This window comes from Eumetopias jubatus, unplaced genomic scaffold (assembly GCF_037043125.1).
Source record: "Eumetopias jubatus isolate StellerSeaLion01/CBP00866 unplaced genomic scaffold, mEumJub1_p1.0 scaffold_9, whole genome shotgun sequence".
Taxonomy (NCBI): Eukaryota; Metazoa; Chordata; class Mammalia; order Carnivora; family Otariidae; genus Eumetopias; species Eumetopias jubatus.
This window is the reverse complement of record NW_028274815.1, coordinates 92379647-92404800: the sequence shown is the minus strand read 5'-3', so window position 1 is coordinate 92404800 and position 25154 is coordinate 92379647. Positions and strand designations below refer to the sequence as shown.

General features: G+C 43.8%; 1 protein-coding gene across 4 annotated transcripts in view; it reads right to left on the bottom strand.

Annotated features, from left to right (window-relative positions):
- The window catches only part of CD93 (CD93 molecule), a 29861-nt gene extending 5216 nt beyond the window's left edge, over positions 1-24645 (bottom strand). For 2 of the 4 annotated variants that reach the window (XR_003612387.2, XR_015768978.1), the window contains exons 1-2: positions 22560-24645; positions 22126-22310 (exon numbers count right to left, since the gene is read on the bottom strand). Coding sequence is in view for 1 of the 4 variants with exons in the window: in XM_028123731.2 (XP_027979532.1) it covers positions 22286-22310; positions 22560-24496 (1962 nt within the window). In the remaining 3 variants the exon portion in view is untranslated. Of the gene's footprint in view, positions 1-4933; positions 5062-17805; positions 22311-22559 lie in introns of those variants that run through there. The other 2 variants (XR_003612386.2, XM_028123731.2) reach the window with 2 other exon arrangements.
- Positions 24646-25154: the final 509 nt, after the last annotated feature.

The following is a 25154-nucleotide window of genomic DNA, read 5'->3' as shown; positions in this document are numbered from 1 at the left end:
GGTTAGCAAATGGGAACCAAGGTCACTGTCCTGCAGACATGTACTAGTTCAGACACTAATTTTCATGCACTATTATTAATCACTCTTCAGTGAACACTCTGTCACTACTACATTCTAGAACAAAGCTACATTAAAAAAAACCTTGGAAATATTTATAATTTGTAATGAGTAGCTTAGTATGTGAGAGAGTATGTTAGTTTCTTATTCCTGTTGTAGCCAACTACCACAGATTAGTGGTTTAAAACAAGACACATTTATTATGTTAATGGTTCTGGAGGTGAGAAGTTCAAAATCAAGGTGTTAGTAGGGCTGTATTCCTTCTGGAGAATCTAGGGGAGAACATTCCAGGTTTTGGAAGTTGCCTACATTTCCTGACCCACAGTCCACTCCATCTTCAAAGTCAACAGAATAGCACCTGCCAATCTCTCTCACTCTCTGACCTCTGCTTTGGTGGTCATATCTCTTTCTCTGACTCTTCTGTCTTCCTCTTCCATTTTTTAAGGAACTTGTGATTGTACTGGGCCCCCCAGACTGAGGCTGTAGATCCAAAGATAATAAAGGGTTGATAATAAAATGAAGGCAAAAAATCATTTTGCCCAAATGACACAATTGCCCTAACATTTCTGATCTAGGACATGGGTCAAATATGGCAAATACAGTATTTGGATTGTGTTTTATGAAACCTTCAGGGGCTTATAAATGACATATTTAAAAACACCGTCCCTTTCCTACCTAACCCGTTTCTTCTTAAAAATACCATTTCAAAAAGAAATTCCATTTCTGAATTTCATTCAGTTTCTTAAATTTCACACTTAAAACTACAAGACAGTCTGCTGATTCCTGGGGCGGATGAATGACATGGACGATGTCATAAACCCTCAAAGAGGATTTCTTGGCCAGCTGTAATTGTGGCACCTCACTCACCAGAGCCGACCATAGGAAATCCACATCCACGCATCTTTTCTCTGTCATCTGAATCAGACTTGCCTGGATTTAGCAGCAAAAACGGTAAGAACTCCAACCCTGTGTCAGTGTTGAGACTTTGTCAGGGCCGCCAAACCGGAGTTTAAAAGGTTCAGTTTACTTATAATGCCACATATTCCTCTTTCTCTTAATTTAATGAGGAGCCAGAGAATTTAAAGTAGGAGAAGAAAGACAAATGGAAATTAAAAGGTTGTGCGTGTTGTTTCTTTCCCAGATTTGGTTTGTCCTGTGCCTCCTTCAAAAGCCAGAGCTAGTTCAAGAACTAAAGCTTAGATGGCTACTCTCTCAAACACATCAACATGGGTGGTCTGACCCCACCCGGTTATCTGTGGCCCCCACACTGACCAGGACATTCTTCATTGTTCACTTTCAATTCCCCTTACCTAGCAATTAATTTAACTTGTAAGACAGTCACCTTCCCTAGCCAAACGGTTGAAAGATGGAAGCATCATCTTCCAAGAAGGCACGCATCTTAGACCCCATTAAACCTGAAACAGAAAATGTAAGAGGCTATGCCAGTTTCTCCTCCACTTTCAGAGTGGGCCCAGAACAGTGCTGTTGAACTTGAGCAATGTTTATGGCAAAAAGAAGTGATCAGAAGTAGGAAAGCACTGTAAAGAATAACAGTCCTTCATTTATGTAGTGATTTTATTTGCTTTAGGAATCTAGTGAACGGAAAGAAAATTTCTGTTAACAGGAATGTCACCAGCAGGGTGCATGGTAATAAAAATGTCACCATCAACTATGTTATTATAAGAAAATATGTTTTCTATATTTTGCCACTTGCATTTTATATCCCTTTAAAAGGAAGTGCAGAATAGCCTTATACAGAGGGTGGGTTTGCCTCTGAGACGTGCCAAGGCTCTGTTGAGACAGTCTTGTGAAACGCAGCTTCAAACTAGAAACAGCTCAGGTGTTCATCAGTTAAACGGATACATGAATTGTGGTGTGCCCATTCAACGGAATTCTATTCAGCAATTAGGAGGAGTAAACACACAATAGCAGGGATGAGTTTCAGAAGAATTGCACCGAATGAAAACAGATTTACACAAAAGAGTAGGTTCTGATTCCATTTTCATGAAGCTTTTTAAAACTAATCCATAGTGGGGGAAAAAATCAGAGTAGCAGTTATCTCTAATGAGAGCCTGGGGTTGGGGGAGTGGTCATAACTGACTGAGAAGGGGGGTGAGGAAACTTTCTGGGGTGATGGTCATGTTCCTTACTTTGATAAGGGTGTGAGTTGCAAAGGTGTCTGGATCTGTCAAAACTCGTGGAACAGTACCCCTAAAATTTATCCATTTAATTATATGTTAATTTTACTTCAAAAGAAAAACACAACCATAAACAATTACTGGACTCCAGTTAATGGCATGTGATGACGTATTTAGGAGGAAGTATACTGATGTCTGCAACTTACTTTGAAATGCACCCAAAATGAGATGTATTGATGGGTGGCTAGATGGGTAAGCGTGTGATAAAACAATTAGAGTGCAATATTAGTGGTGGAATCTGGGTGGGTGAACATTTTGCCCTGACTTGAGGGAAACTCACTTGCTCCTTTAAAGATGGATGCCGATCTTGATTTGCAATCAGCATCTGCTTTAGGCACTACTGTGGGGATGTGCATTCACATGACACTTGCAATAGCAACCACAGGGGGTTTTCTGTGACTGCATCTTTGTTAAAGTCAGGGAATAGTTAAAGGACAGCCAAGGGAAGAGCTTTGTGAGGGCCAAGGTCCACCGCCCAGTGGCTGACACCCAACACCATTATGTCTGAGAGGTTGCACCAGCTCTGAGGTTCCTTCTAATCTGCTCCCGTGTGCTCTTCCAAGGCTATTTCTCTCTTCTTCTTCGTGAGCCCTCCTTCCAGCTAAACTGTGTGCTCCCTTTCTTTAGAATTCCTGAGTGCTGCCCAGAAACTTTCCCCTTCCACCTTCTGCTTCTACATCCCAGCCCTTCCCGCCCTGGGCGGCTGTGCCAGGTGCTCCTCATTGCAACTCTCCTCCATCTCGCAATTTGCATGTCTGTATCTTTCCCACCCTTCTCAGCACCGTGCCCACACCACCCACCACTTCCCCTCTTCATTTCTCCCACCCCATCCCTTCCCTTCATCTCATCCATCACATGTACTTATTTTATTCCTCACTGAATGTATGTAAACATACTAATATGCATATATGCATATACATGTATACACATAGGTGGTGATCACATATTTATTTTGTTTACTTCTCTTCCCTCTATCTGCTCCATAGAGTGGACAACATGTCCATGTTTTTTACTTATGCTTAGATGTAGGGCACAATGACCAGTGCATTTTTAGGCTCAGGATAAACAGCACTTGTCTGAATGAATAATGACTTCTCTTCTTCTCAGCCTGTTTTGGCTCTTACCTATTCAAATAGTTGAGCTTAAAAGCCTAGCTCAAGTTCCAACTTTAAAAAAAATAATAATAATTCTATTATTTTTGTTTTTCTTCTAGGCACATCTGTTTCTCAAAGGATTTGTAAGCTCTCTGAAGGCTACAACCAAGTTTTATATCCCTATTACAATATTTTATGCACAGGAGGAAATCATAAACATCTATGGAGTGATTATTTTCTGTCAAGGAGAAGATTCGTTTTCGTTTTTCTTTTTCTTTTGTTATTGAAGTGTAGCTAACACACAAGATTACATTAGTTTTAGGTGTATAGAATAATGATTTGACAATTCTATATGTTATGCTATGTTTACCACCAGTGTAGCTATCATCTGTCACCATACCTTATTACAATACCATTGACTATGTTCCCTATGCTGTACCTTTCATCCCCAATGGCTTATTCAATCCATTCGTTCAAGCCTGTACTTCCCTCTCCCCTTCCCCCATTTTGCCCATCCCCCCAAGTCCCTCCCCTCCAGCAGCCATCATATAGCTCTCTGTATTTATGAGTCTGTTTCTGCTTTTTTTTGTTTACTTCTTTGTTTTGTTTTTTTAGATTTCCCATATAAGTGAAATCATATGGTATTTGTCTTTCTATGTCTGACTTATTTCATTTAGCAAAGTAGCCTCTAGGTCTATCCATGATTTTGGGAAAGACAAGATCTTATTGTTTTTTATGGCTGAATGAAATTCCATTGTATGTATATATATCATCTTCTTTATCTATTCATCCATCAGTGGACACTTGAGTTGCTTCCCTATCTTGACTATTATAAATGATGCTGCAATAAACAGAAGGGTACATATATCTTTTTGAATTAGTGTTTTCATTCTCTTTGGGTAAATACCAAGTAGTGGAATTACTGGATCATATGGTAATTCTATTCTTAATTTTTAGAAGAATCTCCATACTGTTTCCCACTGTGTTTGCACCAGTTTGCATTCCCACCAACAGTGCATGAGGGTTTAGCTTGGGACTGTTTTTAATAGTAAATGCTTCATACCACTGCAAACTCTTCTCTAATTTTTTCAGAAATTAAATACGCGATGGTCTTAGTAGACTTCAGAATATAGTGCCTTCAGGAGCCACAAACATACAGGAAGGATTTTAAAAGGTACTGAATCTAGACCTCTGAGGACTTCTGCTTTATTGAATTCTTAGAATATTCCTGGGTCCTTGGCCTGCCCTCCCCCAGCAGTCCTTCATTTCACTGCAGACAGATGAGCACATGGAACAAGCAAACTCTAGAGGTAAGCTGCCTGGTGTCTTCATTGTGGACAGGTGCAGGCATAGAGCCAGGCCTGGGCCCCAGCAAGGGACCCTCCTCAGCCCCGTCTTAGCGCTGACTCTTGGCCCTCGCTGTGCCCTCTCTGGGCCACAGGTTCCTCCTCTCTGCCCTTGAGGATGAAAACCACCTCCAGTGAGGTGTCTCAGAACCTAAGAGAAGATGTTTAATGGTTTTCTCAACTACATTGTATAGGATTTATAAATTGCTTACACTTCCATCCTTTGGTATCCACTTACCAATTGTCCAAGTCCTAGGACCCTCCCAGTGATGAGAAGGGTTGCTGAGGCCTTGGATGCTAACAGATCCTGGGAGACTCTCGTGGGGATCCAGGTGGCAGAGAAAGATGGTGCTGGCAATGCCCAAACTGAGGAATGGGATGTGAAGGAAGAGGCAGTATAAGAAGTCCCATTCAATCAGAGACAGATGGTCACATTGGCAGAGGAGGACCAGTTAGCTTACTGAGCTCTCAACAGCCGCCTTTCCATTTCATTTAGCAACTGGCATGTATTTAAAGATCCACTGATTGGTATGTACCAGTCTGTAAGACTTGTTTTGCAGCCAATGTCCTGAGATGCACATGAGTGTACACACACACACACACACCATGCACCAACCCACCCTTACCTCCCCCTCTTTCCACACAGCCTTGCATCTACTCTTCTGTCCTAAACTAGCTCTTAATAGATTTTACTCATAGTAAAATAAAACTTTTAAAAGGTCAAACTTTCTTTGCTTTCCTTTTTTTTTTTTTTGATCTGGAGTGAAAAAATATCATCTCTTTGAATGATACAATGTACGCTCTACCTAGTAAAATAAACAGAACCAGAAACATTTCTCCTTGTGCTATTCTTTCATCAACATTTAGGGACTGACACTGACATGGTTTTAATAAGAGCAAGGTTCTGAGGAGTCAGACAGGCTTCAGTTTAAATCTTCTGATGCTCATGACTTTGGACAAATTGCTTAAATGTCATTAAGCTTTAATTTCTCCACCTGTAAATCGAGCATAATTCATAGTGCCTAGTGCATAATGAAATAAGGCATTTAGCACAAAGCTAGGCACATAGGATGAACCCAAGCAATCATTACTACTCCCTGTTTTCATGATCACTATGACCTCTCAGTTTCCCTTCCCTCTCAAAGTGGGGATAAAAACCACATCCTAGAGTTAGATGACACAATCTGGATGACGCAGTCAGGGTCACTTTGAATCCCTGGATCTGGCCCATGGACGCCCAGGATGGACAGTGGAACCAGGAAGATGGGTGGGAAGTGTCAAGAACTTGTTACAGAGAAAATGGATGTTGCCGTTTATGCTATTGTCAGCAATTATACTGCTATTAACATTGCTGCCCAGACCTTGTTGGCCAGGGAATTATTATGAAGATCTATAGCCCGAAAAACTTAAAGCTTATGGGGACAAAGAATCATCTTCAAGAATCTATACATCAAGGTCATACAAAATGTGTGGGCTAATCTTCAGTTTTAATTTAAAATTACTGTGTCAAACTTCATTTATTTAGATGAGCTATAGGAACATGTGTTTGTCTTGTTGGGAGAGAAAAGAAGGTGAGTCTGAAGATAACCAACTACAGAATGTTTTAAATGGTAATGTTGCAGACACTCTGTGACCACTCCCCCTTCCCAATCCATAAGCCCTACTTTCTAATCCTCCTTCCAGTGCTTAGGCTAGAGATGGTCATGTTGTCCAATTCTAGCCAACTGAGTATAAAAACAGTGCACGGTGAGCGACCTGGATGGTCCCTTCAAAAATGACAAGCTTAGGATATGGTTCTGGTAAAAACAAATAAATAAATAGTAGTAGTAATTTTGAACAAAATATGAAAAACAGCTATTTGAAGGCACTGGGGAGTGACTGAAATCAGGCAGAAACTGCAGGGACTTAACCCTTTAAAGGAAGAAATTATTTGGATGAGATTTATGTTTATTCATATTTTCCCTGAACACACACCCAATTCACAGAGTGTGGGGTAACTAAAACACTGGCAGACAGTCCTTGTATTACTGACTAGAAGTGTCAAAGGATGGAGTTCAGGGTTTGCACAGCTGGAAATTAAGAGGGTAATCTTAGAAAACAGGAAGCCCCAGGGAAGAGCCCCCAAGTCATCTAAATGTAAGCAACACTTAAAGCTTTGACTAACCCCCTGAAATACGTGCATGAGGGAGAATCCAAGAAACCTGGGGGAAATTAATAGATGATGAACCAGAGGGCTGAGCATGCATGTCTGCCATTGACCACCACAGGGGAGACAGAGTTTAAAGTTTAAGTACCATCAAGTTAGGAAGGCTTGGTAAATACATGGGCTTTTCACTGAAATCCCCCCAAAAGCCACACCTTATGTGGCTTTTATGTCCCAGAAAAAAAGGAATTTACTCTACAATTAAGGAGGAAAACAATAAAAGATACATGCCTTAATAAAGCATAAGACCAAGTCTTCATGAATTCTATATAATCAACTAGGAATTTAACAGCCTGGTAGAACAAAAGTCAAACTCACAAAACAGAGGAAGATTATACAAACTAGAGCCTCCAAGGTGTGTCAAAGTCCACCATACAATTTAAAATACTAGACATTGAAAGAAATAGGAAAAAAAATGACCCATAATTAAAAAAATTAAAAACAGGTGTTGAAAGGAATCAAGTAGTGTAATTAACAGATAAAGATTTAAAGAAACTATTATAAGCACATTCAAAGAGCTAATGAAAAAGATAGTCTTATTGAATAAACAATCTCAGCAAAGAAATGGAAGCTGTAAAAAAAAATGGAAATTCTAATACCGAAAAGTACAATATCTGAAATGAAAACTTTACATTATGAACTTGAAAGCATATGGGAAATGGTAGGGAAATAGGTCAGTGAACTTATGAACTTGAAAAAACTCAGTAGAAATTAATCAGTCTGAAAAACAGAAAGATACATAGTTTCAGAATGAATAAACAAAGCTTCAGTATATATATATAATTGGATATATATAAAATATATAATTGGAGTCTTAGATGCAGAGAAGAAAGAGAATGTAACAATGAAGTATTTGATGAGATATTTCACAAATTTCCAAAATTTTGTTAAGATTTTTCAGGTCCAAGAATTTTAGTGAGCCCCCAGCACATAAGTAGGGCAAAACCATAACTACGTTTCTTATAGTCAAACTGATGAAAAGCAACAAAAAGGAGAATATCTTAAAAGTACTAGAGAAAAAACAAACTGATCTCTTATCAGAAATAATGCAAACCAGAAGACAATGGGACGATATTTTTAAAGTACTAAAACGAACAAACAAAAAAGCCACTGTCAACACAAAATATTATGTCTGGATAAAATATTCTTCCAGGATGAAGAAGAAATAAACACATTTTCAGATAAAAGAAAACTAAGATAATTCAGTGCCCGCTGCTGTGCGCTGCACTGGTGCTAAAAGAAGCTCTCAGGTGATGGGAAATGACACCAGATGGAAATCTGGACCTCCAAAAAGAAACCAAAAACACCTAAAATGGTAAATATGTGAATAAGTATAAAAGATGACATTTACTCAGTTCCCTCAAAAACAACTGGCTCTTTCAAGCAAAGACTATGACATCGTATTATAGGACTCACAAATTCTGTAAATATAAAATATGTGACAAAAATAATACAAAAGAGGTTTAATGGAATTATACTGTTTCAAGTTCTTTGTTATTTTATACAAAGTGGTCCAGTATTAAGCCTAAACAAGCTCATTAGATATAATTTCTAAAGCAACAACTAAATAATACAAAGGGATTATCAGTAAACACCCAATGAGAAGTCTGGCTCCAGGCCAAAACGTGTGTGACTTTCAGGTTTGACCACAGGTAATTGCAAAGACTTAGCTAACAGGCGTCATGGGGGAAGCTGTCCCCCCCACAGTGGACTTGGGGCATGGCCAGTGCACAGCAGTCTCCGGAGGGAGGTACAGTCAGGACTCAGGGTCCCCTGGCTGGACGTGCTCCTTGCATATTTGCACTCCTAGCCCTGGGTGTCTTCATTCCCAGGTCTCTTTACCTGTGGCCCAGGACAGAGATGTTTCCAGGCACCTCTGCTGAGGTCTCCTTACCGGTGGGGCTGGGGGCCAAGGGGAGCCTTGAAGACTTTTCCTCACTCTGACTCCATCCACTCCTAGCTTTCTACCTCTCCACATCTCCACCTCTCCACCTCTCCACCTCTCCCCACCTCAGAACTCATAAAATTGCTGGAGCCTTTTGTTCAGGGCTTCATCCATAGTGAGACCTCTTCCATGCCTGTGCTGATCTAGCTGACCCTCTAGCAGTACACCTTCCATGGGAAAAAAAAATGAAAATGGGGTTCAGCACTTTCTCTAGTTTTAGACTCTGGCTTACAGAGACTGTCTCATGAAGTGATTAAAGGTTTCATTGTTTCTTTCATTTTGGCTTATTGTTGCTTCAATCAGCTACTCCAACATCTGACAGTTTCTCTCTCTCTCTCTCTCTGTGTCTCTCTGCCTGGTTATCTCTCTCTCTTTCCAGCTCAACTGAGCTCCTGACACTCAAGAGAAAAATAAAAATGCAATAGTAAAATATACTTAAAAACTTCTGTTAAGAGATTGGAAAGACAAGCCACATCCTGGGAGAAGATATTTGCAAAACAAATATCTGATAGAGGAATGCTATCCAAAATATACAGAGAACTTTTAAAACTCAACACTAAGACTACAAGCAACATTTTAAAAAATGGGCAAAAGACCTGAACACGCACGTCATCAGAGAAGATATACAGATAGCAAATAAGCAAATGAAAAGATGTTCCACATCATGTCATCAAGGAAATGTAAATTAAAATAACAATGAGACACCACCACATAGCTATTAGAATGGCCAAAATCCAGAGCACTGACGACAGCAAGTGCAGGAGACAACATGGAGCAACAAGCGCTCTTAGTCATTGCTGTTGGGAATGCAAAATGACACAGTCACTTTGGAATCCAGTTTGGCAGTTTTTAACAAAGCATATTCTTATCGTATGGCCCAGTAAGCACACTCCTAGGTATTTACCCAAATGAGTTGAAAACTTATGTCCACACAAACACCTGCATGCAAAAGTTTGTATTTTATTGACAATTGCCAAAACTTGGAAACAACCAAGATGTCCTAAGATAGGTGAATATGTAAACAAAATGGTGGTACATCTGGACAATGGAATAGGATTCAGTGTTAAAAAGAAATGAGCTATGAAGCCATGAAAAGACATAGAGGAACTTTAAATGCATATTGCTAAGTCGGTCTTGAAAATCTACATACTGTGTGATTTCATCTATAGGACATTTGAGAAAAAACAAAACTACGGAGACAGTGAAAGTTCAGTGGTTGTCAGGGGTTCAGGGCAGCGGGGAGGGAGAGGGGACAGGCGGAGCACAGGGAATTTTAGGGCAGTGAAACTACCCTGTAAGATACTGTATTGATGGATACATGTCGTTACACATTTTTCAAAGCCCATAGAATCCACAACGAAAAGAGTGAACTTTAATGTAAACTATGGACTTTGGTTAACAATCACGTATCAGTATTGGCTTATCAGGTGTACAAAGGTACCACACCAATGCAAAATGTTGATAACAGGGAAATTGTGGGGTTAAGTATTGAGAGATTATATGGGAACTCTTTGTACTTTCAGCTCAATTCTTCCATAACTCTAAAACTGCTCAGAAAAAAGTCTAATAATTAAAAAAAAGAATACTTGATCAACCCAAAATGAAACAAGAAAAGAGAAGAAGAAAGACAAACACACAGATAAGAGAGGCAGAAAATGAATAAAACGACAGGCCTCCACCCGATGGATTTGTACCCCGTCAACGTGGGTTTCCAGCCCCGGATGGACTTGTACTCCATCAACATGGGTTTCTAGAACGGACAACCCAACCCATTGTGGTAGAAGCAGAAGGGTGCTTATCTCTGGGGTAAGAATAGAGTGGAAGGGAGCTCAGGAAACGTGCCAGGTGGTGGCACGTTCTGTGTCTTGATTGGAGAGGTGGTTATGCGGTGTATATGCTTTTCATGGTTCATCAGATTGTATCATTGGGATTCGTACCTTTCTCTGCACATAAATCCTTACTTCAGTGTTTTAAAAAATAAAATAAAAAAGGACTTCCCCGGTGGGCCATGCCATATGCATGAGGATGAAAGCCACAGGCTGGTGATGAAGGACCAGAAAGATAGAAGGAGCCTGAGAGCAAAGCCAGAGCCCCTACCTCTGAACTCTGGCAACAGACAGAAATAAGCATTATGTTAACCAGGCTTTATTACATGCAGGCAAATCCACGGCTAAATATTACAAGTTCACCCCACATACAAGTAAAACCAGAACCAAATGCCCAGACCAGATATTGATTCATTTGCATTCATGTAAGAATTATTTATGATTCATATCTATTTTCCACAAATACATGTAAGCATTAAGATAAGTCCCCCAGGAGATGAATTTTTAGCATGCTACAGCTGAACAGCTCTCATGAACCTCATTTCCCCAGTAAACCTTTATTTATTTATTTATTTTCAGTTTGTTTCCTTGTTTGTTCAGCTAACCCATGAGTTGATTCCAGACCTTGTGACTTCAAATTTCGAAATAACAAGGCCCAAATGAATCATCTTTTCCTATGCTCTGAAAGGATAAATGCCTCATGTTGAAGACCTTCAACATGCAGCTGAAGTAAACAAATAACATTTAATTTCAGCCACAAACCATTAAACATCAAATCCAGTCTCTGCAAGCATTGAAGAAGCCATTCTGGTCATCTGGTCTCCTCTGTGCAAAGGAAAAAAGCCTTTTAATGAAAGGCCATGACTTTACTGCCAACACTGGTTTCACTTCCAACTTGGCATCTGCAGTAACCGAGAGCTTTTCTAAGGTTGTTTTTATTTATGAATTTTAATAACATGAAAGGTTGTTTCCAGAGTGAAAAGCTGCTTCCCTAAAAGTGCATGGTTTAAAACCAAAGGGTAGGGTTTGACTTGACAATCTTGAAGAAGGAAAAGTAGTTAGATGATTTGCAGGAGGGCAGAGAGTGGTAAAAGAGATAACCCAATAATGTGAATTTTAAGAGTCCAAACTGTGTGGGGGAGAGGCAGGGAACAGACAGGGAGCCCCTTTCTTCATGGTGTTATTGGATATTTTGATGGAGGTCAGCAAAATGAAGGGGATTAGTAATTCCTGTGCTGCCCTGGAGGGAGGTAGAGAGAGGAGTGGTTGCCCAAGGGGAACCTCCCCAAGCTGAGCAAGAAGATATAGACAATGGAGAAAATTTGTACACTACCAGGCTAACTTCAGGGTCATTCACTTTTTATTACCTCTGAAATAATGAAGTCCAACTCAGTCATGGTTCCCTGTTCCATAAAAAATACTGATCACAACGTGTAAACCTTTATTTCATCTATAACATCACTAAGCAGGAGTTTAAAATCAACTTAATGGTGGTTTCCAGAGGGGAGGGGGGGGGAATGGGGGAAATAGGTGAAGGGGATTAAGAGTACACTTAGCATGATGAGCACTGAGTAATGTCTAGAATTGGTGAATCACTCTATTGTACACCTGAAATGAATATAACACTGTGTGTTAAATATAGTGGAATTAAAATAAAAAATAAATATAAGATACAAAATGCAATCAATTTAATGAGGTATCATTTACATACAATAAAATGTACCCATTTTACATGTATGGTTTGATGAGTTTTGACAAATACCAACACTCATGTAACCATCACCCAGTCAAAATAGAGTGTTTTTCTCCATGAGGGTCCCTCAAGGTCTTTTGTGGTCAATCCTCACCCCCACTTTCATATAACCACTGATCTACTTTCTCAGACAATAGAACAGTGTTACCCAGTCTAGAATTTCACAGGCATGGAATCATGTAAGGTGTGTACTCTTATGTGTCTGGTTTACTTTGCAAAACATAATACTTTTGAAATTCACCCATGTCATTGTGTATATCAAAAGACATCTTCTTCTTTTCTTGATGAGGAATATCCCACTGTAAGGGTAAACCTCAATCTTTACCCATTCACCTGCTGAAGAATATCTGGATGGTTTTCAGGCCGACACACAAACATGCCAGCTTGTTCAAAACAGAATAAGGATGACCACTCTGGGGATCAATGAGGACGTGATTGTGGGATATGCAGGTGGGGAGCACATGCCACAGTCTCTCTGGGGATGGCAGGCAGCTTTTGAGCAGCTCCAGACCCAGGACGTGTGTGTGTGTGTGTGTGTGTGTGTGTGTGTGTTGGGGGTGTACATAAGCTTTAGTATGTTCATTTGGACATAAGATATTATTAAAACTACCCACCATTGCTTAACGCTCCACCTTTCCTATCTTGAACAAGTTGAGAGGACAACCAGTCTAACTTGTTGCTGGTTGGCACTCTTTGAATTGTACCTCCCCTTCACTTTAATAGGAGTCAGGGAAACCCATGATTAAGACTGACACTGCAGTGTCAGGGGTGCAGGATTCCACCCCTACTTCATTAGCTGGCAGCTGTGTGACCATGGGCAAGTTTGTCAACTTCCTTATCTATTAAGTGGGAATAGTAATAGTGCCTGTTTCTCAATAAATACTACTTCCATATCTGGTAAGTAGTAAAAGTTAAATGATTAGTTTCCCATACATAACTTTTACAACATGCCATATGAAATAGCATATTCAGTTGGTCTTTAATTTAAAAAATATTTGCAACCTGGGGCACTTGGGTGGCTTAGTCGGTTAAGCATCTGACTTTTGATTTCAGCTCAGGTCATGATCTCAGGGTTGCGGGATTGAGCCCCTTGTCAGGCTCCTTGCTCAGTGGGGAATCTGCTCGAGATTCTCTTTCTCTCCCTCTGCCCGTCCTCCCACATGCTCTCTCTCTATCTCTAAAAATAAATAAAATCTTTAAAAAAGATATTGAATATTTGCTATTCAACTATGTGTAAAGCACTGTGTGAAGCATGATACAGATGCAGTCCCTGCCCTCTAGCACCTTATCATCTCTTAGGAATACATACGCATGTAGCCTCTGAGCCAGCACTCGAGAAACTAAGTGATGAGGATTATAGCAAACCAGAAAGAGAATTCCTTCCTCGGGGCCCAGCTTCCTCCTGAGAAAATCGGGCCATGAGCTGTGGAGGAAGGAAGGGGTGCCTCAACTGGGTGTAAGGACAGATGAGGATGCTGTCTGTGCTCAACCCATAGCCCTTAGGCTTTTCACCATGAGTGGGGTCAAATCCTATCTGCCTGTGTCTGTATCCCTGTACCTGATGGCTTCCCCAGCCCTTCTGCCCACATGTTGGGTTGTCTGGAAGTGCCAGGAATTACTCATCACCAACCTTGGGAGCAGCCCTTTATCTGTTATGGATGGGATTTGTATAAATATCCTGGTTCCCTTGTTCCACAGGTGGAATGATCGGCTGTGCTTTGCAACATTTCCTAGAGTTTCCATTGGTTACAAGACTCTATAACTATTTCTCGTACTTCCCAATAAAGTACTTGCTTTGGAATCCTTGTCTCTAGCTCTGCCTCTGGGATCTAGAGTGGAAGGAGCTTGGAGGCCAGGCAGACATCATGTCTGCTGGTATTACCTGGTAATATAACAGGCTTACCTTGCCTGTTATATTACTCCAATCCCTCTCATCAGTCAGATTAGGTGTATTAAATGCATTTTTAACTTACAGTATTTTCAACTTACAATGGCTCTAGTGGGACACAATCCCACTATAAGTCAAGGAAGATCTGTATATTACAAAAATCATTATCCAGGTAAATCATTCAATAGGGAAAAGAAGTATTTCCAGTCATGCAAGGATGCAGCAAAAATCTACTCTTCGATGACGCCCTCAGAAAAAGACGAAAACCAAACAACAAAACACTTGGTATTTAGCTCCACTCTCATGAAATCCAGGAGCACTGGGAATTAGGGGAAGGGGAATGGAGAAGAGGATCATGTAAAATTCATAGTATCTAAGTAGGCATTGATTAAAAAAATGTGTAGAAATCGAACACTAAAATTCAGATGCAATCAAGGTGAGTGATGGTGTTGGGGGTTGGTGTTGTTTGAGAAGAAGAGAGAAGAAATCACAGATTGCCACAGTTCTTGTCATTTTTTTTCAGGGAGAAGGACATAGTTATGAATTAACATTAAATATTGTTGGGGAAGTACAGGTTTAAGTATGTGAGGCAAAAATTAAGATGAAGTGTTTGAAGAATACAAGCAGTTCTTACAGAGTTCCATACTATTAAGGGGGAAAGTAGACAAAAAAATGTCAAGCAAGCCTATAATTGATAAAGAGGGAGAAAGAGAGAGAGAGAGACCGAGAAAGAATAGAAGCACCAAGAAAACATGATAAATAGAATATACAAAATAAGCCACTGAAAATTTACTAGTAATCTCAGTAACTGTGAATAGGTTAGATCTCCCATTAAAAGACAGTCTTTTGATTGATTAAAAGGGGGGGAAGATAGTGAAATCCAGCTTTGTTTTTTGCAAGAGAAAAACAAGGAGACAGGAAGCTGAAAATATTTTAAATATTTAAAAATGAAAAAGTATTCATCAAATGCAACCGTTTAATCAGATATATCAGTTGCAATAGTTTGACAAAATATGATATGAACATGTTCAGAAAGTTCTATTTCATGTTGGTAAAGGATCTGCCAAATACACATCAATCCCTTAACCATACAGTTTTAAGTAGAAAGCAAAAGCGATAGAAATACGAGGGGGTCAGCAAAGCCACATCACCGTGAGAGACAACGACTTGGACAAGGTCCATGGATGAGCCAGAGCCTGCATGCAACGCACTCGCCGTGACCAGAGAAGGAGGGCTCAGATACCCAGGGGCCAGCTACTTGGGGGTGCAGATGATTGTTTTAACAAGGAAGTGAAACACTTGATTTGTGATATAAACTTTTGGGGAAAGGAAGACCCAGAGGAAAGGAGGTAAAAGGCACTATTATTTGCTTCTACCTCACACATTTCATTATTTTCGTGTGATGTTTGAAAGTAGAAGGATCTCTACAGCACAGAAGGCACTGACCCAGTTTAGGACATTATCCTATGAATTATGTGGACAGGCATAAAACATGAAGTGGAGGAGATAAGCAGTGCTTTGCAGGAAGAGGTGGCAAGAGCATGATACAGAGGGTGTTGGTCCTCAGCCAAGCTCCACAGAAATAGAGCTCTGTCTTCTGCAAGCGCGGTCCAGGAAGTTACAGATGGCAGTGAGGACAAATGGCCCCTGAGCATCTCAAACTAAAGCTGAGATGCGTGAATGGCGACCCAATGACCTTGGCCACATCCGAGCCATCCTCCACCCCCCTCTTCTCTCTCTCTCTCTCTCTCTCTCTCTCCCTTCTTCTATCCCCTTCCCCTCCTTTTTCTCTCTGTTTCTTCCATTTCTTCTTTCCTTTCTTCCATTCTTTCCTCTCTCTCTCTGCCCTCTTCCCATCCTGCTTTCCTTCCCTGCGTCTTCCTTCCTTCCTTCCTTCCTTCCTTCCTTCCTTCCTTCCTTCCTTCCTTCCTTCCTTCCTTCCTTCCTTCTTCCTTCCTACTGTACAGTTGAATTCTATGGACCAGTTTTCAACCACAGGAGAAGATCAACATCCAAGTCAATGATGACAGACTTCACATAAAAATCCAGCAAAAAGATTTCGGGGGCAGGGCAGGGAAGTGCTCGTGGTGCCGAGGTTTGGGTGCCAGGAGGCTCAGGTGAGGACCTGCGTGTGTGGCCCCGTGAAGAGCATCCTGTCAAGTCAGGCTCCCTGGGGGTGGTTGCCAGCCTCAGGGGTTATCCTGCTCTTTCATTTCTTCGCTGCACTTTGCTCACCTTTTCACCACTTACCTGTCCATCATTTCCTCCGCAAAGGATGACCTGGGGGGCCTAGGGAAGCTGTGAAGGGCTAATTGAGGCTTTGAGTTTGCAGGTTTATTATCTGTGCCCTGTCTCCACTTACTGAATATATTTAGAAGTCAGCTGAGAACTTGATATGTTTGTTTGATTCGTGTTAAACTCCATGGCATGTGAGTCTTGTATTTTAATCTACATGTTGTCTGTTACAAATGGACTTTTTATTGAGCAGTAAATATAACTCTTTATGAATTGAATTTCTTTGTAAATGATTCATATTTGAAAGGTGTATCTAATATTTGTTATTTTAGTTAGCAGATAGCAAAAGTCACCAAGAGGTGTTTAAATTTGGCCATTTTGTTCATGGGCTTTTCCTAAATTAGGAAACACTGGCCTCAGGTTTTTCAATATGAAAGAGAAGCCTGTTAAAATTGTGGTGTGTGTGTGTGTGTGTGTGTGTGTGTTGGGAGGCAGCCATGGCTGTTCATATTAAGATAGAATTTCCAAATGTATTTCATTAGTGACTGGACTGCTAAAAGGATCAGCTTTATTTAACTGTAAGCAATGAATGGTTATAGCAAGTGTCTTGTCCCTTAACATGACAGCAGGGCACTTTCTCCTCCCCAGGCCCTGTTCTCACCAGGCACGCAGTCTGAGAGGCAGGCCAACTCAAATCAGACCACCTGCTGCCCTGGCCTCCAGGCACAGTGAGATTCGTGCAACCAAGCAGTGAGGGATCTGGTCTGCCTGTGCAATTAGCTAAACAAACGGAAAAGGCTTTGCTGACAAAGTGGCGACAAGTGGTCCTATGATAATTACAGAATGGTGTTTCCACATCACACCAATTGGACATGTTTAATCACACACCAGGTGTCCCCCATGCAATTAAAACGATGCAGGGAATTAAACGGGCAGAGAGGCATGGGGGAGTAGACTCAGACCAGAAAACAAATCTGGAAGCATCAAGTCCAGCCTGGCTGGGTTCAGCAGCTGGGACACAGGACACAGTGCAGCCCAGTTCCTCAGAATGTCCTTGTCCCGGTGGACAGGGCCTCGTCCCAACCTAGGTGTCCTAGACTTAGTGTCATGACCAGTAGGTAAAGATGTAGAAATGGGGCAGGAAAGGTACTTTTTTAAGCTATTTGAGGGGAGAAAGGGATATGTTTAATGACCATGAATTCAAGGTCTGCCATGTATTTAGAGTTGTTATGAAATGTATTAAAACAAGTTGACAACAAATGCATTCCAGAGTTTATTAGGTTAGGCATGTGACATAAAACACAAAGGACAACAAGCAGGCTACTCGTTGAGGCGGACCTGAGATGCCCCTTGGTTTCTCAGAGTCATAAGGCCGACGCAGCGGCCAAGCCTGTCCTCCCCGCCCTGGGAAACAGTCGTGCCCAGGACAGAAAGAAGCCCTACAGAGAAATCCCACAATGGCAGAATTAGTGGACCACATTTCAAATCCACAGATTTAAAAATACTTACATTCTCATCTAGCACGCATGCAGTGATGATTGACATTTATAGTCGCATCAAGTATCACAAAACAAGGCCTTGTGAATGACCTAATTCAAGCTTCAGCCAAATATGCATAAAGAACCCAGCCTGGAAGAACGGTGGGCAAAATCTACAGAAAGGAAACCCTTGCAGATAAGAGGAACAGTGTAAGACAGAATTTCCAGAGTTTCTTCCTAAAATAGATGGGCATGATCTCCAAAAACAGGTCAAAACACAAATCATTTTTTTTTACAGCATTTCGGTGAGTATTAGTTTTGGGAATCTGGAATGGAATATGGTATTTGATTATAGAATACATGGAGAATTTTGATTATCAGCTTCTTTTTTTTTTTTTTTTTGGTTGACAAACACCACAAACCACACAGACATAGCAGGAGGTTTTGCAACCAGATAGGGACAGATGTTTTCAGGGATCATATCTCAGATTCCCATGCTAAATCTATTGTTTAAGGTGTTGGAAATATGGAGGGGACATTACACCATTTTGCAGCTGCTAGAAAGCCATGCTTTCCTGTTTTCCTGATTCAGACAATGGAGAAGTTAAGGAGAAAAATAATAGGAAAAGGCTGTCCTATATTTGCTTTTAAAAACTGCATTATTTTGAATGTAGTACATTTTTTGGGTCAAATCTTGCCTCTGTTCTCTTAGTTTTCACAGGAATATTTGTGGGAAAGAGGGCTGGAATAAAATTAGCTAATGATCACGTCCATATTCTCCAAAGGTCATTCGGTGATAAAACTCCAGGTCCTATCAGGATGTGTTCAAACAGGGGCTCCTGAATGGAATGTAAGAATAGCAACATGCACATGTGTTTCAGGGAGAGAGATTCATTTCCAACTTCGTTCTTCCTATACCATGTACATAAACACGTTCGCATATGTGTTTAACTTTTTATTCCACCTTTTTACCTAATCACAGGGAGGATGTTAGCCTGCATCCCTCCTATCCTTAAGAAGAAACCCACTTGAGTCACTCACTTTTATGCTGCCCAGAAAACACCATTTGGCTGTGTAGCGTCAGATATCATGGTTATGATAATCAGGCATGTGGATGAACCAAAGGGACACCAGCCTCAAGGTCACAATGTTGAGTAGCAGTGCATGCACCCTACAAAAAGCCCCACCAGGTCCACCACTCCCAAGGCATTTTCAGATAATTGCCCCACTTTTGCTTTATACACTCCTCAGATTCTGGGGTGGGGCTTGTTCTTCATCATGTGTGCAAATGAATAAGAGCAAAGAGCAGGGAGCATCCCGGAAATTCAGGAAGGAGTATAGTGGGCTGCATCCTCTCCTTAAATGATCTGCCTTAGAGAGAGGGGATGGGACGGGGTGGGTTTGTTCTGAATACAGTTTTTTCAAGTGCATCCTGGAATTATTGAAGTATGGGAAATTCTATTTGGACAAAAGTCTCCATTGTCTTAGAGCTAATTCAAGCTAATTCGAGACAGCCAAGTGAAGCTGTCTCCCTTTCTCCATCGCCCTGGCCATTCTGCTGCTCGGCAGCTCAGGGACAGAACAGTGCCTGGTCTGTTGGACACAGCTGGAGGAGTCTGTACATGGCAGAGCCTACCTCTCCCATGCTCCATCCCTTCCATTTCTCAGGCTGTGTCATGGCCCAGGCACTTGGGGAGCTTCTGGATAAAAGGACTATTGGCCAATGGCCAAGCAGCCAGTGGGCATTTGTGTGTCCACTGCTGTGGGCCCCCATCTCCCCAAACAAGGATTCACATCCCTCAGACAAAATGACAGAGGTATGAAATAGGAGAACAGCATTTGTTGGAAGCAGCAGTGTTCATCAGATTCACTGCCTAAGGGCATCCAGTTCTGGGATCTTGGCCGCTGGTTCGAGTGGCCGGGAGACAAGGTAGGGCTCATCTACCCAGGCAGGGGCAGATTCTGCTGGAGGGGATATTGAGAAAATATTTATCAGCCCATTTCTCCTCTTGCATGTTTCACAGTGGGGATCTGCGGTCTTCACGCTGTCGGGATAGGGTGTTTTACCCACAGAGGGATTCAAACATAGAGGTCAAAATCGGGGCTGCACCGCAGAAGAAATCCGACTCTAAAAATGAGCGGGCACACTTGGGGACCTCAGCCAGTACAAGTCCCACAGTTCCTCACAGGGCCTTAGGGGAAGCCTAGAACAGGAATGTCTCCTTCCTTCTAGTGACAAGGTAGCATCGGAAAAGCCTGGAGCTAAAACTGTTGAATTTGCATTTATTTCAAGTAAGTGCCAATATTGTCAGCAACGCATCCGGCCAACTCTTTGAAATCATCTGAATAGTGGCATGGTTGGTTCCCACACAACAGACAGCCAAGGGTCCTATGGCTGGTGGATACAACATTTGCCTCCTTGGGTGTTAAGCACCAGTATTTCAACTGAAATCTATATAATATTAGATGTCTTTAAAAAGCAAAAGTTCCAAATACCATGCTAAGTCCTCCAAAACCTTCATCTTTCCTTATACCCACTCCTTCAGTTACCCATTTCCTTAAAAAAAAAAAAACCCTGAAATATAGCAACTACATTTCAAAAATATCTAAAGTATATTTATTTAACTCTGAGGGCCGTGCACCTGGCAGCTCCTCGTGCCCCAGGTGTCCGCCTCTGGGACAGATGTGTTTCTAAGGCAAAACCAAGTAGGGCACCCTGGTTCTGAGAGGCAGATTTTGGAATCCCTAGAAGGAAATACACTCCCGTTCTGTTCTACAAGGTGACAGCAACAAGCCTGCAGATGACCTGCGGTCTCCTGGTGCTAGCTCTGACCATTGGTGAATCCCTGAGCTGTTTTCCAGTGACCCAGGCAGAACTGCATGGGGAGAGAGTACTCTCCACCACTACATAGGGAAGGGAAACCCTTGCAAGCGAGCATTTAAAAATAAATTAAAACTGCCTTGAGTGGTTTTTGTGGTTGCGAAAGATTTTAGCTATTCTCTTTTTCCTTCTCCATCCCATCTCCCCCACTTTTTTTAAGAAATAGAAAAAAATGTGACAAACTTCTTCAAGCAGAAGGGGGACAGCGTCCTGCCTGCCCAGTCCCTTTCTTGCAAGCTACAGCCACAAGTCAGGATCATGTTCTCAAGAAGCAATACCAGCTGTGAGCTATGTTAAAATGCCTTATGATGCCGGCTTTCAAAACTCAGCGTCTCATCCCCCTCACACAGCCTTAATAATCAGAATGAGAGACTTCTCAGGGCTTCATCCGTCTAAGATCAGAGCATTTAAATCCAGAACAGCACGCAGAGAAGGCAGGTGGCATGGGAGGTGTCTCGGGGCTGCACTCACCCAGAGACGAGACATCTCCAGCTTTTATCCTTGTGCGCATTCACCTCATCAATAGTAAGTGTGTGTTAATGCAAGTGCATTTAGAAGGATTGATTCAAGTATTTGTGGAACAAACCCCAGGCTTCTCTCTCAAGCTCTTTGGAGTATGTGCTTTCAAAAACACTTTCAACTCACTTCATACTTCTCCCACACTTTCCAGACTTCACTTGCAAATAAACCCAAGACTATTAGAGACACTAAGAACTAGGAAATGCAATTTCTAAACTTCCAGCATCCTTGCTACCTAAGCAGATCAGTGTACTCTGGTCATTCTGCAGGACTCCAACCATAAAGCTCAGCAGGGCTTGTGATGGGAAAATGCATGAACACAAATGTAAAGAAATGTTTCCAGTCCTGAATATGTTCCTTTTGACCAAAAAAAAAGAAAAAAAAAAAAGCTTCTTACGTAATTAAACAATTGATTTAGTCTCTGTTCTACCAAGAGGAACGAATCATTCCAATCCTAATAGCATTAACAGACCATCTTTTCTTCTTAGATGATTCCAGCGAGCAGAGAAGCAGTTCAAAAGGAGCCCCATTAGCACCTGACTTGTAAGCCCTTGATCCAGAATCAGTGGCAGACATGAAATCAGTCACATTTGAATTTGACAAGATAAGTGAGTGAGAATTGTTAATATTCACAAAATTCCCGAAATGACATCCCAACACATTGCTTCCACTTCAAGAATACCACACACACATAGAAAATACCTGTATTTTCCAAGTGGCCAGCTTTTAAGAATGTTTACAACTGTTTGCTAAGATTCCAGTCCAGTCTTTTGGAAGGATGTGCCCCCCCCTTCTGACGGGGTGCGTAAAACTCTGAGGATGGTGGTGGCCGATTGTCAGTGTCTCTGGGGCCATCTCACCTTCAGCAGTCCGTCCCCGGCGTCGGACTACGGAAAACAACCAGGACAGCATTGGAAGCCGCTGTGACCCGCCAAGCACATCTAGACCCCGGGAGAGGCCCACGTGCTCCATGCCCCAGGGAGGGCGATAGCCCTTAGTGAGCGCCCCTGGGCTGACAGCCTGGACAACGCCTGCCCCTTGTACTCCGCCTGCTTTGTGTGCCGGTCCTTGCCCTCCCGTCTCCCCGCACCTGCCCACCCTCCCACCCCCTCTGGGTGACCTGAGGCCTCCTTTACCTGTACTGATTCTCCAAAGCCCTGCTCTCAGCTCGCTCTGGAGCCCAGGAGTAGCTGTCAGCTGCGTTCTGGGGCTTTTTCTCCTTCTCCTCCTCTCTCTTTGCTCTCCGCTTGCGATAGACCAGTAGCCCTAGAGCCAGAGCCAGTAAGAGTAAGATGGCCACCACGGTGCCCAGGATGTAGAACAACAGCAGCTTTTGTCCGTCGGTGCCCTCATCGCTTTGTTTGGCTGTGAAATCCTCATCTGTACTCTCCGCACGGCCAGGGGTGGCCAGAGGGTGATGGGTGCTGGGCTCCATCCAGACACCAGGGGGCCCACTGGGAGCCGGCACGTGGGGTGTGGCCAGCGTAACGGGGGAATTGCGTGGGAGGGAGGTTCCTTTTGCGGTGGGTGTCTCCTTGGAGGTACCCTCAGGGTCCCTGGTGGGCCTGGACATTGTGGCAGAATGCACGAGTTTCCCCTCTCTAACTCCCGCATCCTCCCCCAGGGAAGGCCCAGACGGCGGTGCCAGGGACGTGGGGCCCAGGGTGCACGAGACCCCGTCCGGGCCCAGCTCCCAGCCCGGCAGGCAGCCGCAGCGGAAGGACCCCTGCGTGTTGAGGCACAAGCTGTCACAAAGGCCATTGTCCGTGTCCGCACACTCGTCCACGTCCTGGCACTCGGTGCCTTCTGCCCCGGCCAGAACATAGCCCTTCTCGCAGGAGCAGTAGAAGGAGCCGTCAGTGTTGGTGCACTCCTGGGTGCAGGGCGAGCGGCCGGGGGCACACTCGTCCACATCCCGACAGGGCTCCTCCCCGGGGCCGCCGGGCTCGTAGCCCACCCAGCACTCACAGCGGAAGCCCCCAGGGGCGTTGACACAGGCCTGCGGGCAGGGGGAGTCCTGGCACTCGTCCATGTCCACACAGTCCTGCTGACTAGAGTCCAGCTGGTAGCCCTGGGGGCAGCGGCACGTGTAGTTCTTCCCGTGGGGTGCCGGGACACAGGTGGCTGTCCCCTGGCACGGGCTGGAGCTGCAAGGGTCCCGGGAGGCACAGGTCACCAGGTCGTCGAGCAGCCGGAAGCCCGGCCGGCAGCCGCAGCGGAAGGAGCCGTCGCCCCCCTCGAAGCAGTCCTGCTGGCAGCCCCCGTTGTTGAAGCTGCACCCATATTGGGGGCTGACGCAGAGGGGGCCTGAGCTGCCCCAGTCAAACACATCAGGGGCCTTCTCCCTGCACATGAAGTAATCCTCCTGACCGCCTTCCCCGGCCCCACAGACCACGGTAGCTGCGGAGCCAAAGGGCACGGCCTCCAGGGAAGAGCTGGTGGCATTGAACGGGGTCGTGTAGTTCACCCGGCCTGGGCCCCCCAGAGCCAGAGGCTGGCACATGCCTTTGAAACTGAACTTGCACACGAAGCCTTCGATGTTGCTTCCTGGAGAGCCCGGGCTCCCGCAGGGGCCCTCGGACCACTTGGGGAGATGGCTGGCATGGGAAGGCTGGGACAGATAGAGCAGCAGGGACACACAGCGCCTGGAGATGCAAGAGCTCCTCACCTCCTTATTCCAGTTGGTGTAAAGCGTGTCCTCCCCGCCGCCCACCCAGCTGAAGCCTTTCAGCGGCAGGCTGGGGTCCAAGCACTTGGCCTTCTCGCGCTGGAGCCCGATCCAGAACTTTCCCATCCGAGCTGCCAGGGGCGCCTCCGACTCCAGGAGCTGGGTGAGGGCTCGCTGGGTGTGCCAGGCCTCCTCCTCACTCCTCACCGTGGCCAGGTTGCCGCCGTTCCTGCTGCAGTGAAGCTGGGCCTCGGCCGCACTCAGCTTGCCCCAGTGCGCCGTGTAGCAGGCCCTGCCCGCGCACACCGCAGCCACCCTGTGAGCGCCGGCCCCCGCCCGGGGCTGGCCCAGAAGCAGCCTCAGCAGCAGCAGCAGCAGCGGCAGCCCAGCGCAGGTGGCCATCATGGCCCCGTGTCCCTCCCGGCGGGGGGCTGATGGCCCTGCGGTGACAGCCACAGGCACAGCTGAACTCCGAGAACAACCAAGGGCTCAGACGCAGACGCTCTGGCCCAGGGAGGAGCACAAAGACTGAGGGCTTTCACATCCCCCTGACCCAAGGCGCATCCTGTACTGTTGTACTTCTTACTTCTTACCGGATACTGGGGCTTCCTGCAATGAATAGTGTTCTGACTCCTGTCGCCTTCATCACGGTTTTGTTGTTCATAGAAGAGGTCAGACGGCTGCGTTGGGTCTCTGGCTAATTGCTGGGGAAATGCAGCAGCGTGGGGGGGCAGGCGGTTCCAGCTCAGGGACGCCCGCCGCTTTATTTGGGCTCCCTTGTCTTTCCCATCTGCAGGACGAACTTAAATGGCATGCTACAGAGTGAGTGGAGACTTTGGGGGACTAGGAACTTGAAAAAGCTCACTTAGTAACCCATAATAAAATTCCACTTTGGTTTGCAAACAACCAGAAGAGGGAAAAAAAAAAATTTCTCAGACTTGAGACATGAGGCCACGGATGGTTATAATTTTCAGCCTTTTTTAGAAGCAAACTGGATTTTTCTTCTGCCTATCTCATGTTCCCTTTGGCTTTGGAAGTCTTTTTTCTTTTATCCCCTCATCAT